The sequence below is a fragment of the Hirundo rustica genome, chromosome 9 (assembly GCF_015227805.2).
Source record: "Hirundo rustica isolate bHirRus1 chromosome 9, bHirRus1.pri.v3, whole genome shotgun sequence".
Lineage (NCBI taxonomy): Eukaryota > Metazoa > Chordata > Aves > Passeriformes > Hirundinidae > Hirundo > Hirundo rustica.
The window spans coordinates 16,303,877-16,321,250 of NC_053458.1; the positions used below are offsets into that span (position 1 = coordinate 16,303,877).

The 17,374-nt window shown below is 37.9% G+C and overlaps 1 protein-coding gene across 1 annotated transcript in view; it reads right to left on the reverse strand.

Annotated features, from left to right (window-relative positions):
- Window positions 1-15,334, reverse strand: part of HFM1 (helicase for meiosis 1) — a 33,220-nt gene extending 17,886 nt beyond the window's left edge. The window contains exons 1-16 of the mRNA XM_040073527.1: window positions 15,095-15,334; window positions 13,486-13,537; window positions 12,523-12,621; window positions 12,021-12,142; window positions 10,326-10,623; window positions 9,338-9,573; window positions 7,825-7,872; window positions 6,058-6,128; window positions 5,436-5,568; window positions 3,106-3,257; window positions 2,676-2,753; window positions 2,381-2,542; window positions 1,759-1,959; window positions 1,589-1,677; window positions 893-936; window positions 697-798 (exon numbers count right to left, since the gene is read on the reverse strand). Of these exons, the coding sequence (XP_039929461.1) occupies window positions 697-798; window positions 893-936; window positions 1,589-1,677; window positions 1,759-1,959; window positions 2,381-2,542; window positions 2,676-2,753; window positions 3,106-3,257; window positions 5,436-5,568; window positions 6,058-6,128; window positions 7,825-7,872; window positions 9,338-9,573; window positions 10,326-10,623; window positions 12,021-12,142; window positions 12,523-12,593 (1,807 nt within the window). The 5' untranslated portion in view covers window positions 12,594-12,621; window positions 13,486-13,537; window positions 15,095-15,334. The remainder of the gene's footprint in view (window positions 1-696; window positions 799-892; window positions 937-1,588; window positions 1,678-1,758; window positions 1,960-2,380; window positions 2,543-2,675; window positions 2,754-3,105; window positions 3,258-5,435; window positions 5,569-6,057; window positions 6,129-7,824; window positions 7,873-9,337; window positions 9,574-10,325; window positions 10,624-12,020; window positions 12,143-12,522; window positions 12,622-13,485; window positions 13,538-15,094) is intronic.
- Window positions 15,335-17,374: the final 2,040 nt, after the last annotated feature.

The following is a 17,374-nucleotide window of genomic DNA, read 5'->3' on the forward strand; positions in this document are numbered from 1 at the left end:
ATTATTCTGCTAGGAAAATGAAGGATTAATAAAATTTCCAATTATTTTTGAAATTAAATGAAAATTAAAGTTAGTGATTTTTTTTTTAATGACCATTGAACAGGAAAGAAAAATATTCACAAGTCATTTAGTGTTGTACATGAACCACACAGACAAATCCCCATAGGGTCTGGACCTTTTTTACAGAAAAAGAAAGCCCGGATGAGATGAGACAGTAACATCTCAGATCCCTTGGCATTTCACCCAACAACAGATAGACTCTTTCTTGGAGACCTCCCCATCAGTCACAACACCTTGTAGGGGAGTTTGAAAATACCATCCTGCCCACCTAAGATGCATAAATGTAGACAAATACCTTCAGAGAAGCCACAGCTGCAAAGGAACCAGACACTTGGGAACTCAGGGGAAAGATTCACTCGCAGAGCTCCACCTCAGCGGGAGGGTTCAATGACAGGAAAAGGAAATGGACATAGCCAGACCTCTATGGACATGAGGGGGATGACTTCCATGTGTGGTCAAATTAGGTTCTGTGGTCTTTAGTAACAGTGCATGTGAAACACAAAAACACCTTTACCTGGATTTCACAACTTCAAAGGTTAAGCAAACTATAGAACCATAAAATATTACCACTTCCAAACTGCAGTCTTCTCAGGATACATAAATGACATTTTGGCTTTCAAAGTTAAATTTACTTACAAAGTACTGGCAAGTCTCCTACAGTAAAAGCTCCTTCAATTATTTTTCTGTCCGATATCTCCATACCCGCATGATGATAAGCCACACCATACGTCAAAAGATCTAATAATGAAATTATTGTATATATATATCATTTAACTAAATTTTCTCAACCAAATATTCAATTACAGAGCAGAGAAGTAGTAGTTATATTTACCTCTCAGTTTGGAGTCTTTCAAGGAATTTGCAAACCCCTGTAATCTATGCAACACAAACAAACAAAATAATTAAATTAAAATATATTCATTCTTTGGATACTTTCAAACCACCACCTTTCCCATCTTCACAGAGGGAACAGACTGACTTACTGGGGCAGCTATTGTAGATTTCTAACCTGGTCATCTTTCCAAGGGACAATCTACAATCCTTATGTGTTGTTCCCATAAAGCAAATAAGATCACATTTTAGGTCTAAAGTCAGGAGGTAGCTGCTGCAGCTACCATGACTAGGCAACCCTGAAGTAAATAATAATATGGCTGTATTTATTAATAGTATCTGATAAAGGAAAGACATCTTATGGCTTAACTTAAAACACTAGTAAAGTCACATCCAATTCAACTATTCACATGCTTAATCTTTGCACCGCAAGGTCTCAGAGGGCCATAAGAATTAGCATTTTTATGTTTAGAAAGCAGCTTTGAGAAACAACTCAATGTTTGTGAAAGGTCTCCTAAAACTCTGAGAAGCAAAAACTTCCCAAGAGTGCCGGTTTACCAAAAAGAAAGCCAACTGTGATGATGATTTTGTTGCACACTCCTCTGTTAGAAACAATATTAGCTCAACAGCTTTCTTCACAGATATCACGTTTACTAAAATGTACAAACACTTATTTCCAATTGAAATAGAAAAGTACCTTTGTTTCTGTTCTATACTCAGTAGAAATTTAGCATCTTTTGCAAGAACAGAAGCAGCCTGTTGTACTCCTTTTCTTGTGGCACAAAACTATAAAGAAAAGATATTTTTTTGAATCAACACTATCAAGAACGGAACAACTTCAAACGTGATTAAAAAAAGCTGTTGTACCACAAGTGCTGGTTTTTGCTCCGAGTATGTTTGTATAATGCTAGCTATCTTGTAGTTAAGAGTTAAGTCAAATTTGAATTCTGTCTGATTGTCACTGCAAGGAAAACCAAGAACAATTTTGCGTAGCTTCACTGGCCGTTGATCCTCATCTATTTTCAGGCATACAGCAGGCATCTCGCTATCTGAAAGCCATTCTGCAATCTTTAAAAAAGAACAGAAAACAAAAATTTATTCTTTTAATCATGCTCCTGCTCCAGTAGCATCACAGAATAATTAACTTAGCTTTTGCCACATGTAAACGAGCAACACGATTTTTTAATAATTTAAAATCCCACTTGAGGTTCTGCTTTTACAGGACCAATATAATTTGGACTGAAATCTCAAATCTATTGTGATTTGTATGTAAGAGGCAGAAATCACAAGCAGAAATCTAAATCTGAAGCATGTCCACACATATTTCCATATGGTTGAAGGTACTCTTTCATTAGCAGCAGCCTCATAGCTGTCTTCAGATGACAGCTTAAAAATTACAATTTTGCTATCAATCTAAAATTGCAATTCCAGATAAATTTTATAAAATACAACTCCATTGACCAAAATACAGTTAAAATGTAACTCTTACATCTTGAGTATTTGGGATTGTTGCAGAAACAGCTACAAATCTCAAGGGAGGAACAGTGTCATGCTTCTCTAAGAGACGCCAAAGAGAAGACTGAATAGTTTTCATCCGACTGACTACAACTTCCAAAGTTGCGCCGCGGCTTTCATCCTTTATAACGTGTACCTATCAGGAGTTTTAACAGACGTGGTAAGTATTTTCCAGTCCAATCTGGACATGTGCTTAATACATGTAACATTTTCTAGGCTTCCTTTTATCTTCACAAAAGGTACAAAACCAGTACATAAACTGTTCTTACCTCATCAATGAGAAACAGTCGTACAAGCTGGACTATAGAGTTGTCTCTCCACCTTCTAGTCATGCTATCCCACTTTTCCTTGGAGGAAAAAGCCAACACATCAAAACAACAACAGAAGCTGCAAGATGTTTTAAAGGCCAGCATATGCCACAACTATAGTACATGCAGACATGCCTAAACTGTAATAAATCTTTAAACAGAAACAATTAAATGAATTCAAGCTAATGCCATCTATGTTTCATCTGGCACATTATTATATTAACTTTTGTTTACATGAACTAAGAGTATGTACAGCAGGGTGCAGAAAAACAAAAGGATCATTAAATTACGACATATTACAAAGAAAAAGGATCAGTCCTTGCAGCACACAATTAAAGACTGCTAATGTCTGTTTATTTAAGTTCTTGTAAGAACTGGGAATGAAACCTACAGGTGTAGTGATAATAATGTCAGCATGATGTATTTCAAATAAATCATCCATCAATGTATCTCCTGTCAGTTCCTTGCAGGTGAGTCCTATAGGTCCAAATTTTTCTTTCCAATCGTCAAAACGCTGACTGCATAGAGCTTTTATTGGAGCCACTAAAAACAACACCAAATAATGAGAATTGAATCAGGAAAACCAGATCTTCAACTGTATTAAAAATGCATGTGTTTATTCTCTTTAGGAAGATACCTTCTTGAATTTAAGTTCCCTAATTTTCAGATTTGCTTCCAGAACCATAAAATCTGTAACTGGTGTTACTGTCCTTATTATCCTACTCCACGTGCACAATCAATGTGGAGCTTTGGGCCCTTGTTCTTCCCATTACCAAGCAGAAACAGAACCCTTTAATTAAGTTTATTTATGCTCACTCTTAATCCTGTATCCTGTTGGGTTTGATTTTTTTGCAGTACCACATGGAAATAATCATTCAGCTATCAAAGGTTTTCTCACAGATGGAAGAAACCACATGAAATACATCTTCTCTAATGGAAGCTCATACAAATACCAACTTTTTCCCAGTTAAGAATGTTTGAGTACTCTGTATTCAGACAGAAAAGAGGTGAGACATCATCCAAGAGCAAGAGACAGACTTTTATTTCTTCTGGTATTCCATCAAGATCAAATCTACAGTTAAGTGTAGGGTCATACCAAGCAGCTAACACAGCAAGTAACAGTCCTCATGCTGCTTCTCATAAACAGACTCCTGAAACAATCTACTCTTTTTTTTTTTTTTCCTGAGGATACACACTGTGCTTCTGCAGATTCTTTTTTTCCAGAAATCCGATGTATTTCTCAATAAGGACTGATATTAATAACACATGTAAGGCTGTACTGGATGATTAATATATATGGAAAATGCAGTGATTTAAAGTGTAAGAGGCAATCTATGCATGAGCTGAAAACAGCCCTAGTATAACAATCTTGCAGTAATGGCATTCTAGCTTACTTAGAGCCAATGGAATCTGAATGATTTCTGTGTATTAGCTCACAAATGATCCCTAAAATGAAGAGATTTAAAGAACCAGTCTCTGCTTCAGAAAGAGGTGTAAAATCTCATAAGAGTATCAGAGAAAAAATTGGCTCCAGAAAACTGATTAAGCTAACAGCAAATAATTCACAAAATCACATAGCTAACCATCTTTAGCAATGCAAGAATGTGAGATGCAAGTGACTGCTCCTGGAACTACAGTCACCAGTCCTTCAATGTAAAGCTACTGGCACACAGCTCTACAGAACTACTGCAAGCTAATTCACATACACGGGGCCACTGATGAACCAGGCACCAGTGCTCACACCAGCAGGACATTCAGAAAACTGACACGTCTCCTTCTCCATCATTGTGGAATCTGGAAAGGTCAGCACATTTAACTCCACTAGCAGGTAGCTGCTTCCTTACTGACAGTCCCAACCAACCCAGTTGTATCCATTCTGCCAAGGCAAGCAGAAGCTTTTACCATACACTCAACCTTGTGCGGCTCACAGAGAGCCTGTAGCACATGCCTGCTTCTAAGATCACTTTACAATACACAGTAAGCTCTAAAGCAACATTAGCTTTATTGGAAGAAGTTGAACAAAATGGAATTTAAAAAAAAGAATTAAGCTTTTGTAAATATAAGGATGAAACCTTTAATAGCAATACTGACATATCAGTGTACGAATAAATTAAAACTGGGACAAATTCACCAATTTAATAAAATTTACATGATATGAACTCAGTTCTCCAGGAAGGAAAGAAAAAAAGTGTTAATTGGGGTGACTACTTCCAAGTATTTTCATATTTCTACAGAGATCAGTTAAACTCATGGAGATCACAGTTCTGGTGCCTCTGAGGTAGTATACAGAAAACAGCAGGAAACTTTACCAGGTAAGTGAATCCTGGAAAATTTGATCCTCATCTCAGAGCAACAGACAGCTGTACAAAAGATAGAGTCAGCCAGAAATCATGCACTAAGAATTTGTTTTAGTTTCCTTTGCTTCCTCCTTACCTTTTTGCATACATCTGCCTTCTTGGAGGACAAACTGCAACAGGATTTTCTAATTTTTATTTGTATAGGCAATGCTGAACACTACAATTACACAATGCTGTTAAATACTAATAGTTACAATGGTACTACGAAAAAACATTAAACCAACTTTTTAAAGAATGAAGTAGGCTGCAATTTTTTAATGTATTTCATCTCAATATTATTCTTGGACTCACTCCAGATCTCTGCATTCGTAGAATGACATTTTCTGCTCTGTCACCAAAATTTTTAAGGCCACATAATACTTACTGTAAACAACTTTAATATTTAACCAAGGCAGTGGGGCTTCCATGAGTAATCTGGTAATAGCTAGCTCGAACATTACAGTCTTTCCAGAGCCAGTCGGAGCACAAATCACAAAGTTCCTGTCTGTGTATAAAAGCTAGGAAAGAATTGCCAAGTCCTGAGAAGTTTTCAATAATAACAAATGAAAGTTTTGCATGACCGTGCTTCCTTCCCACACATTTTACCCTCCACCATCTTAGAAGGCAGGTATGTCCATGTCAGGCTCCCTCATTTTCCTCTGACAAGATTGATTCTTCCCTCTTTCCTCCTCCTCAGTGTCACTCACCCATGTCACTCACTCACTCATCCACCCACCCATCCTCCATGCAAATATATTACTAATCTATATGCATAGATAGAAATATAATTCTCATCTTCACAAAAACACATTTTAAGATGAGAAAAACCCTTTTTAAAGTGCTTCTGTCTCTTCTCCCAGCTTAGCACAACCCTGATAAACTATTCCAGGAAGAGGTTCTAGATATATTACAGTTTTCTAACCCCTTTCATGCTCCAAATATCAAAGTACCACTTAAATTTTTCTACAAAGTAGTATTTGCAGGTGCAGTTTATGTTCCATACTTACATCATCCAAAGCTTTTGACTGGGCATAGTTAAAATATGGGAACTCCTTAAAAATACTTCTAAATTGGGTTGCTTGAGAGCATTAAGGAATTTAAAATACTAGAGTGCAAATTATAAAATTTTAGGAATGTAAATGCACTTTGTTCTTGCAAACTAAATACAAACTTAAAACATACCACACTGTTTCACAGGTTTGTAAAAAGTTGTCCAGAAGTAACCTATTAAATGATTCAGTAGGTTTACGTTTTTGGTGTACCATATATTCCTTATCAGTGAAAAAAACCACACCCTATTTGAGAGGTCTCAGGATTATACCAATAATCAGGAACCTCCTCCCTGGCACAGGCTTCACGGAATGGCAGACAATTACGGAATGTGAAGCTGCAAGGGACAAACCAGACACAAGAACAAGCAGAACACTGCTGTTAGCCTAAGGTGAACAGTGGCCACATAATATTTGCAATACAACACAAATTAATTAGCATAATGTTGTATGCCCAGACATAACAGTAGCAAAGAAATTCACCTATGACCACTTAGTGCTGACTGTGGTTTTAAAGACATTTTCCAGTAGCCAATAACGGATGTTCTTCGGACAACATTCTTATCTAAAGTATGCGGAAGATAAAAAGAGAGCATTGTTAGGTTACGGCTCCAGAGGAGCCAGCTGATCCTTGTCTGGACTTGCAGAGCAGCCACACAAGCGGCCTGGCTGCGACCACCCCATCAGGCTGAAGATGAGCACACAGTCAGCTGTGACAGCAGCAGCAACAACCAACTGCTAAGGCCTCAGATCCCTGTTACATTTAACAGCTACAGAGGAAAAGATACAGGAGTAAAGCAAGAAATAAAAGCAGTTAAACATTAAAAATGGGCAAAAATAAGCAAGTAGAATTAGACTAAAGAAAATAAGGATTTTTTTAAAAAAATACTTATTTAAAAATCCATGCTCTAAATCAGCGATATGTTTTCAAACTGCAAAGCATTAACAATCTGAAATTAATAAATTCACAACAATGGAATCCTTACTAATTTTAAAAAGCATGACTTTAAATTTAAAGCTATTTACATGAATTTCAGGTGCCTAAATTTAGATATTTCCTCCTCCTTCCTTCCACTTTCCTTCCATTTGACAGGTTACTAGAAACAAGATATGGAAGACTATGTAAAAAACACAGAAGTTTGACAGATATAGATGAATGCTCAATTATATTACATGTTCAAGGCAGAGCAAAGAAGAAAGAAAATTAAGGTAAAATTTGCTTAAAGAATGGAAATACAGTATAGGCACACTACAACATAAAGGCAGACCAAGAAGGAATACATTAAGTTAATCTTCTTCTAAGAAAATGTGAAAGAAAGGAGGATTCCGTTTTCCTAATAAGCCCAAATAATAGTTCATTTTTCCTTTATTAAAGCGTATATATGTATTTGCATAGAAAATGGCTGAAATATATATTATGCTAATTAAAGTTTTCCATTTTATGTTTTAAAAATAAAGTTTTGAGGATAAAATTTGAACATTTGAAGTAAGAATGAGCTTTCTTAGCAATGAATGATCTATGAGTTGTCTTATTTTCATGCTGGCTTTGGAAATCAAAAGGATAAGCACCTATTCAACATTTGATTCCCAGCATTATGCAAAAAATTGAAACTATTACAATGCAGCATTAATTTCTATGGCTACAAAATGAAACATTATAATTTTGCAAATGCAAAAGCACTATAATAAAATCAGGAAAATCAGATACAGCAAATACAAGGATACGTATTTCTGTAACAGGCCTCAAAATTTCCAATTTTCTTCCTGTAGTTCCTAAAGAAGTAAAAATAGCACATTTATAAAATCAGTTACCTTTTTCAACCAATAAGCACAATAAATATCTTCCTGACCCCAAGCTGAGGGTTCTGTAAGGGTCTTCGAGGCTGTAACAAGGTCCAGGCGATACAGAGGAGATTATGGGATAGGACAGGGGGATCACTAGCTCATCCTTTGAAAAGACCATTGTAGTGGCCCTCTGATGAATTCAGTTTAAGGATGTCTTGCACGTACCAGAGACTCAAAACTTGATGCAGTAATCGAGGTATGGTCACAAAAGTGCCAAGAAAGGGACAGTCACTTCTCTCAACTTCCCAGCTTTGTTAAGAAAGCCCAGGCTGCAGCTGGCCTTTGTTACTGCTGGGACACACTGCCCACTCAGGTTCAGCAAGCTGTTTGCCAGACCCCAGGCACTTTTCCACAGAGCTGCCCCCAGTCCAACCATCCCAGGGGAACCCCAGGGGTTCTTCTCTTTCCCTGTGGCAGGCCTGTGGATTTGTTCCTGCTGAATTTCATGAGATGGCTGTCAGCCATAGCACGTGGGCAGCATTCACCACCCCCTCTGAGCCCAGCCAACCATTCTTACACCAGGCAGTTGTTGATCCACTCCTAACGCCCCACCGTGGGTACCAGAATGTTGTGGAAGATGGTGTTTCTCAGTCCCTCTGATTCTGTGAAAAGCCTTGCTGAAGGCAAAGTAAACAACATCCATGGCTGTCCCCTCACCCACACATCGAATCACCACTGCTCACACAGGCAATCAGACAGGAATCACCCTTTTCTTTCCTGACCCGTGTCCAAATCCCATCCTAAGCCACCACTCTGCCCTAGGTTTTTCTGCTAGAACTACTACTCCATATTTCTGTAGTAGTTAGTCAGGCACACAAGGTACGTTCCACAGATGTGTCATGTCCCAAAAAGTTTAAAATCTAGAAATAAACTGCACTTACTTAAAAAGTAATAAAAGCCAAAAATAATTTCTAAAACAAGTATTTTAAAATTTCAGCAAAATCTCACCACTTCCCTCAGTTTTCTAGGTATCTCCTACTTAAAATGTATTTCTACAAAAATACAAATATGAGCCACACCACAAATAAACATTTCATTTTCATTTTCTGGTTTTAAATGAAGATGAAACTCCTTACCACATGAAGGGACAAGGCTGTTTTTTTTCCAAATTGCTGTGGGGATGTGAAGTGACATTTTCAAATAGGTTTACACGACTTAGCACTCCTGAAAACATGAATCTTCTTCATAAACCGTTTAGCCAGTTCATATTAAACAACAAGGCAATTAAGTTCCACAGGACTGCAAAACATTCTATCAATTTTAGCCAATTATCTCACCCTGAGCTGGTGGGAAAATGCTCTTCACTGAACCTCAAATCTTAGATATCATTTATTATTATATACCAAAGACAGACAATGGACTATTTTTCTTGAAATAGAGTAAAAATAATTACCTGTCATATCCAGAATCTCTGAAGCATTAGAAAATGATTGAATTTTAATTCCATTTTCAGACACAATCTCCTCATTATTTACCCTATGCAAAGTAAAATCTGAGTCTTTAGTTATTGAAGCATGATGTCCTTTCATGTTGTCACTTGTATTTAAGTAAGTACCAATTTCTTTCACATCAACAGAACCAGCTTTAAATTCTGTATTTTTATGAATATTGCCAGACTTTTTAAATAAGCTGCAAAAGAACCAGAATTTTCATTAGCTTGCTGTAACATTACAGTTTATCTAATATTTGAAAAATATTAGATATACATTTGTATTAGCAGCAGAACTGTAAAATAAATAATAAAATTGTATCTAACTTTATGCAATCTGACCTGAAGACTCCTTCCAAGATACCTTTTAACTTTACTTTCATTCCAGAAAGAACATGAAAGAATAAATTGCATGTCCAGATGGGCTCTGACTCCTACTAGCAGACTAACTCTGAATTTCTGCATCATTAAAACCAATAGAGACATCCAGGTTCTGGGAATGGGAGGAGCCGGACACAGAAGAGCAGTTCATCAATACAACCTCTCCTCCCACGCAGCACAGAAATCACGCTGAGAACTGCTTGTCAAGATTCCTGACTGGCTGACCTCTGCTTGGCAAAGCAAATGATCTCAGCCTTCTTCCTTGTCACCATGCAGATAAAGAATTCAGAGCACTATTTTCCAAAAGCTTTGTTAACTAAAATTTTCTTTAAAATCTAAGCAACAAACCTGAAGCTTTTCTCATTAATGATGCTGAGCTCAGGACATATTTAATTAAACTGCTAAAATATTGCCAAAAAGAAACATTTTTTTTCCTTAGACTGAAAGAATTAGAATCTGGAGCCTACTAAAGTACCTTCAATTGAAGGATCCCAAACTGTGTGTTCAACAGGTTTACCTAAATAATATGATTCTGACTGTGATAAATTATCTGAGTTGATAAGACATGTACCTTTTTCTTAATGTTGAATGGACACTCTCATCATCGCTGCTTTCACTTAATGCTTTATTTTGCAGTTGCTGAGAAAAATCTATTACTTGTTTAGATTTATTTTCATCAAAAGAGAGAAAAGATGAAACCACTTTCAGATTTTCACGCTGAAAACCAATTTTATCTCTTTCTCCTAGACTTAATTGTAGGACTTCTTTTTCAGGGGCTATGCCAAAATGAACAGGTAATGATGATTTATCTTCTCCTTCCTCTGTGTTACTCTTACATTGTTGTATAAACTTCTCATGCTTTCTCCCTCCTACAAAAACAATAAATTATTATTTCATTCATACTCTTATTCACAGTAATTTAATCAAGTATCTTTCACACAGAATTAGCCAAATTCACATCTATTATACAAACTGCTATTTCTCTTCTTGCAAGAACTTATGTGTGTATTTTATGACATGCTAATGAATGTAATGCATGCATTGTCAATTAAAAAGTTACAAAAATAATGTCCCTTTCCTTTCTCTGCAAAGTAAAGGATAAAAACCATTCTTCAGAACTACAGAATAGTTTGTATGACAGAACTCTTTACCCTATCCCAGAATAAAGAGGTTCTTTAAAAAAAAAAAAAATGACACAGTGACCAAGCTTGAAGCTCCTGCTACAAACAGCTGAGATAAACACTGCAATCTCAACAGTCAGTACTGGTACTGATGTAGGTGACAGGCTGGTTTCATAACCCTCTTGGTTAATTATCACATTTTGCAGTGTAGAATCAGTGTCCTGGTCTGGCAGACCAGACCAACAAGCATTGCTGTTAGCAACAGGAAGGCAGAACAGAAGTAAGCAACTAAATGCAAAAAGATAACAGCTTTATTTTGCTGTCTTTATTCCAATGTTACCCATCTAGAAACTCACAATTACTGTGCCCTGTTTGTGACGCAACCCAAACAGTTGTAATTCTACAAATACCAAAAAGCTTATTTGAATAAGTAGCTCTTAATGGAATTATTCTTGCATAAAGGAGAAAAAAATCCACCTTCTGTTATAGTGTAATTCCTAAATAGAGAATATTGTAAATCAGCACAGCAGCTAAGAAATGCACAAATCTAATTGATACAGATAAGGCAATGAAATTCTTTAAAATAAATTTCCTTAAGATAATCCTGAATGTCTAGGAATATGCCACTTGGCAGCAGTTAATGACCAGATTCAAATTTAGCTGCCTCAGCAATTTGATTAAAGGCCCTAAAGGGATGAAATATGTCAGTATCATATATAAACTGTTCCTTGGGTGGAGACAGGCCATCAGATCCATGTGATAACATTATGCTCTTACAGCCACTTCCCACAATGTGCAGTAACTGAAATTTTGATTATAGTTCTTACCCTGCTAACTTCTGCACAGGAGACTTGTGGCATGCATATGCTTCAAGAGGACTGCTGTGCTCCTGGCACATCTAACACCATCATTCTCAACTCAAATACATTCTTTGTCTCTACTTGAATACCCAGAATATTTCGTATTTCACAGCAAAAGAGGAATGATCTGTCACACTAATTACGTGCTGAGTAATCTAATAACAATGCCAAGTATTATGGTGTAGTTGGACTTTGCAGTGTAAGGTTTATGCGTGGACTTGATCATCTTAAACGTCTTTTCCAATCGTCCCAATGACTCCGTGATTCTATTCGATGATACTTTACCCATAGGAGTGATGGCTGAGCTTTTTTCCAGTTCCCTCTGTAACTCCTCTGCAGCTGGAATTTCAGCAATAGCTGGAGCAGGTGCAATAAACCAAGTCTTATGTTGTTCATTTTCCAAACACCTATTTTTAACACACTAATGTGAGGTAAAAGCATTTTTTAAGCACCTTCCACAACAACTAGCTCAAAATTACTAGTCACAAATAACTTACTGTTTATCCTGCTAAAACATATTCTTGTTCTTCAATTCATGTGACTTTTAACACCATAAAATTACAGAGGCAAAACTTGTGCTAACCTTTATTTCTTATAGCCCTAAGATATAGGGGCTGCATCATTGAATGTGCTTGGAGAAACATTTCAAAGTAGGGGTCATGAACACAGAAATTTCTAGCCCCATATTTCTATCAGTAGACAAAAAAGTGAGTAGTAAGAAAAAAACACTGCTGTAAAATGATTCAGTTTGGAAATCCATTATATTTATCTAATAATAAAGATTTACCTTTGTCTCATATCAGGTTTTTCATAAAATAAACTATCCAGTGAAAAGACCATGTCTGTAGAGTTGAACATTTTTAGACCAAATGTGAAGTCTCTTAGTCTGAAAAGGGCAGCACAAGTGAATATAAAACTGAAATTACTAGACTTGAACACGTCAAAAGCAATACAAAGTTTATTAGTTGTAATTGCCAATATTTAATTTCTATATTGTTTTCTTTTAGAGCTCTTGACTGCATTCTTAATCCTTCTTCAAATAGAGAAGAATCTCTCTCCTGATACAATATGGCTATTACTTCTGCTAAAAATGCCCTGTAGGGCAGCACTTGAAGCAACCTTTACCATCATGATGTATCTGGGAAGAAATAGTGGGTAGGAGTGAAGATCCAGAAAAAGTTTATGCTAAAGTACTTAAATTCTAAGAACAATGCTAAGATTCTGCCTAGAGAAGAGAAGACTGAGGGGACACAACACATTCTTCAATTTCCACATGAGGGGAAAAAGAGGGGCAGGCACTGATCTCTTTTTGTGGTGACCAGTGACAGAACCCAAGGGAATGGCCTGAAACTGTGTCAGGGGAGGATGAGGATGGATATTACAAAAAGGTTCTTCCCCCAGAGGGTGTTTGGGCACTGGAACAGGCTCTCCAGGACAGTGATCACAGCACTGGACTGAGAGAGGTCAAGAAGCACTTGGACAATGCTCTCAGGCACAGGCTGTGATTCCTGGGTGTCCTGTGTAGGGCCAGGAATTGATCCTTGAGACCCTTCCAACTCAGCATATTCTGTGATTATTTTATACAACTGCAGCAAATTTTTTTTCTCTCCAATTGTTTTGTTACGATCACAGTCTGTCAAGTTTTTGCAAAACAAAATGATACTGTTATCTAAAGACATAAAATTATACTGTTACCCCAACAATTTACAAGCAAATGAAACTTTTCAAAACATACATTCAAATTACTTACCTGGATAAGTGGAGTACAGGCTCAACACCTTGAAGCTGTTAATAGGTTTATTCTGAAACATCAGGACCAGAGATTATTTCTAAATTATTTATTGTATACATCAGTCTTAAAAATACCCCAGCTAATTGCAATGTTTTTCATGTAGCACCATCTCTAGGCATTAGACATACTTTTTATGCATTCCTATTGAGAAATTTTACAGCTCTTAATTTTGCTTGAGGACAATTTTAAAAAGCATAGATCTTACTAAAATAATACCACACAGATGATTTCATGACTTAAAAATCTTAGACTTGCTGAAACAAATAGTAAAATATAAATAAAGTTTATAAAGTTCAATAAAGGCCAACTCTGGAGGTAAGACAACAAAGCAAAGCTTTCCTCTTTATCTACAGGGACAAAACCAAAGGTGACGCTTCTTTTGCACTCCAGCATCTCATTAGTAACATATGAAAAGGATCACTAAGAGCAAATAGGCTTCAGGTTTACCTAATTGCTGTAGACTGTCAAAATTTTTAAAAGTAATTTTCTTTCACAGAATCTGTAAATCTTCAAATATTCCAGTGAGAGGTTTCAAATTTAAAAAATAAAGCATTTCATAGTAACAGAATACAGATCATGTAATCAAAACTATCTGTGAACACCATGAAGAACTTCAAACAAGAAATCTGTCAATGCCCCTTCTACACACAGTGTCTGCAGTACCACTTCGGCCAATTTCTGCCACTCCCCCACTGCCAGGTTTTGCCACTTTCCCCTTCACATCAATAAATCTAGAATTTAGAAATCACGCTGATAAATCTAACAAAGGTGTTTAATTTTGCCTCCATGCTTTTAGTGTCAGTAATCTAAAGCAGGAGCTCTCAGGCAAGCTATCAGCAGCGGCAGCAGAAAGTATCTGTGAGGAGCACTAATCAAGTTATTAATGAAGCAGTAATAATCTGTGTTAGTGCCTATCCAAGTAAATAACCACTGCTCCATCGGCTTCAAGGAGCTGCAAATACTGCACACCTGTATGAAATGGTTTTCCTACCTCAGGTGGGGAATCATCAACATATGATGATTCCATTTAAATATCTGGATTTATTATTCCCATTCTTGAGCAACCTTTGTTATGTGCAGTGTTTGATCTCCCAGGCCCCCGCTCTGTTCTCTATGTGTCATTTTTTCCACAACCAGCTCTATTAAGCCAAATTGCTTGACAATATAAGTAAAAATAGGAGGAGATGTTGTGGTCATTCTACAAGACTGGAAATCTAAAAGAAACACACTCCTTTGTGCAGCTCTTCATTCACCCACCCGCTGCAGCTGGGAAACAGTGAAAAGTCCCTCGGACTTTTAAAGGAAAGTAAGAAAGCAAAATAGGCGGGCGTGGGAGCGGTGGGGAGGAGCCCACAACGTTTCCAAGATGGCCAGGAAACAAAGCATCTTTCCCACACGCTCAATGCTGGTTGATTCCACAGGGAAAATACATATTCTAGATGGCAGAATGAGGGAGCAGGTGTTTGCAGGGGCAGCACAGATCACAGATTCACATTTACTGAGATGTGTTTGCCAGATCCAGAGAGCAAAGACCTCTCTCGAGTATCTGCTTTAACAAACACCTTACCACAGACACTGAAGGCCACGAGGCAATTTGCTCAGTTTGGAAGCCACTTTCCTTTTCACCTTCCTCCTAAAACAAACTCTTTCCTCAGTCGGCGTATTTCATGGCAGCACTCTCTCCAGGGGCCCAAAGTGAAGGTCACAACCTTCAGGAGCGCTGACCCAAGCAAACCGCAACTGCCCGGCGCCCCGGAGGCGCAGAGCGCATCCCCAGCTCCCTGCGCTGCTCCGCGGGTGCTGCCAGGCCCTGAGGCCCCTCACAGCCAGGCTGCCGCTCCTTCCACCGAGGAAGGAGAACTCCGCGCCTCCCGGCGCTTCCACCGCGCGAAATGGCGGCCGCGGGGAGCAGCGCGCTGCGGCCGCCTCAGCGGGGCCGCGGGAAGCGGCGATGGCGGGCCGCGGTGCCTCTCCCCACGCTGCGCGGCCGGCGCTGCCCTCGGGGCCCGGCGCTGCCCTCGGGGGCTCCCGCAGCGCTCCGGGGCTCCCGCCGGCGCGAAATGGAGGGCGCGGGCTCGCCTCACCCCGCTGCCTTCCCTCTGAGGGGCGGCCCGGGCGCAGCCTCTGACAAAACCTCCCCTCGGAAATCCTGCCGCGGCAGAGGATGGGCCCAAATTCCCCATAGAAACTGCCAGGGAGAGATGTGGAGACACTTCACATCCCTGCGGTGGTGGGTTTACAGCTCGTCCAAGCGTGGATGGATTGGGAATTACTCTCTTGAAAAGTCCTTACTCACACTTCGACCGTGGTATAAATTAGAAAAGGCAGGTGATTCCTGAACCATACGACTCAGTTAGGAAAATTATTCCTGCAAGAAGAAATAAAGATACCAAAAATTTTGATCCTTTTAGAGGATTTTTGAATTTTTTTTTCCTTGCTGCTCAAGTGGTGCAACAAAATTCTTCGAATTATATGAATTAAAACAATATCATAAAGTATTTGTAAAATGCAGAATGAGGTTGCTTACCCTTCTCGTCCCTGAAATATTGCAACATAAAATTCTGGACTTGCCATTAGAGCATAGCTTTTGAACTAGCAAATTTTAAATAAATGGCACAACTGTCTAAGGAAGTCTAAATTTTAAGCTTCATGACATTCAACAAATACTATAGAGGCAGCTACTGTAAATATGTATTTCCTCATACATAAATAGATGAAAAGGAGAATATTTTCTCAAATATTGATTGATTTTAACATAAATAATTTTTATTTAATCAACTTTTGTTTTTCTTTCTCAAAAATATTAATTTTTAACCTTCCATTTCAAATTCTTAGACATTGTGTCTATTTACAGAATGTGTGTTCACTCAAGTTGTGCAGGCCCAGGCCAATTAAGAATTCAATGCAAGAAACACTATGTTCATTTTTACTATCCAGTACATTCAGGTCTTTCCCTTATTTATTCTTCCCTTTAAAATACTTGCATCAGAATTGTGTCGTATTACAATATTCCAAATTTTATTCCACACATTTAGATGGTTTAACCCACCTGCCCATCATCTAGTGACTGGGCAGACAGCCCAAGGTGAGAAGCACCTCATTCCTATTTCCAGCATGACAGCATCTTGGCCAATATGAAATAACAGAAGATCTTATAAAGACCATAGAATACAATCAGGATTGATAACGAACCCATTGTCTGAAATTAGATTCTGAAGCCATCAATTTTATTCAGTAACCTGAACAAAAGTGGGAAAATGCTTGTTCTTATAAGCACGCAACAAACATTCATTTTTGCATATAATAAATTCTGAAACCAGAAAGCATTTTTCCTCTTTACCATTAGTGAATGCCTTCTTTGATTCTGGCCTCAGGCAAGTTTCCATCTTAGTTCACAACATCTGCTTTTAGCTGACCAGACTTTAATGTTTAAAGCCATAATACAAACAGTTCATTTTTTAAAGCTATTTTTTTCCTTCAGTTCCTTTCCCTAGGTGACATCTCCCTCAACACGCACACAAATCACATAAAATATATAGCAAAGCGGTCTCTCAACTGCTCTGAGACAGTTTAATTTTTGATTTTCCCCAAGCCTAACATCTGAGCTGCCATATGTTTTGAGTCTTTCCAGCTCGTGGAGATCACATACGTAGTCATAAACTTGCATGTTCTGGAGCAACACAACTAGAAAATCACGAACACCAGACATCGGTCAGTGATCCGTACGGTAACAGTAATTCGCATACTTGCTAAATACAGAGCCATTAGAACATTCCATTTTCTCCAGAATTTACAAACTGAATAAATCAGCAACAAACAAATTAAATGTAGAAAAGTAGGAAGATGT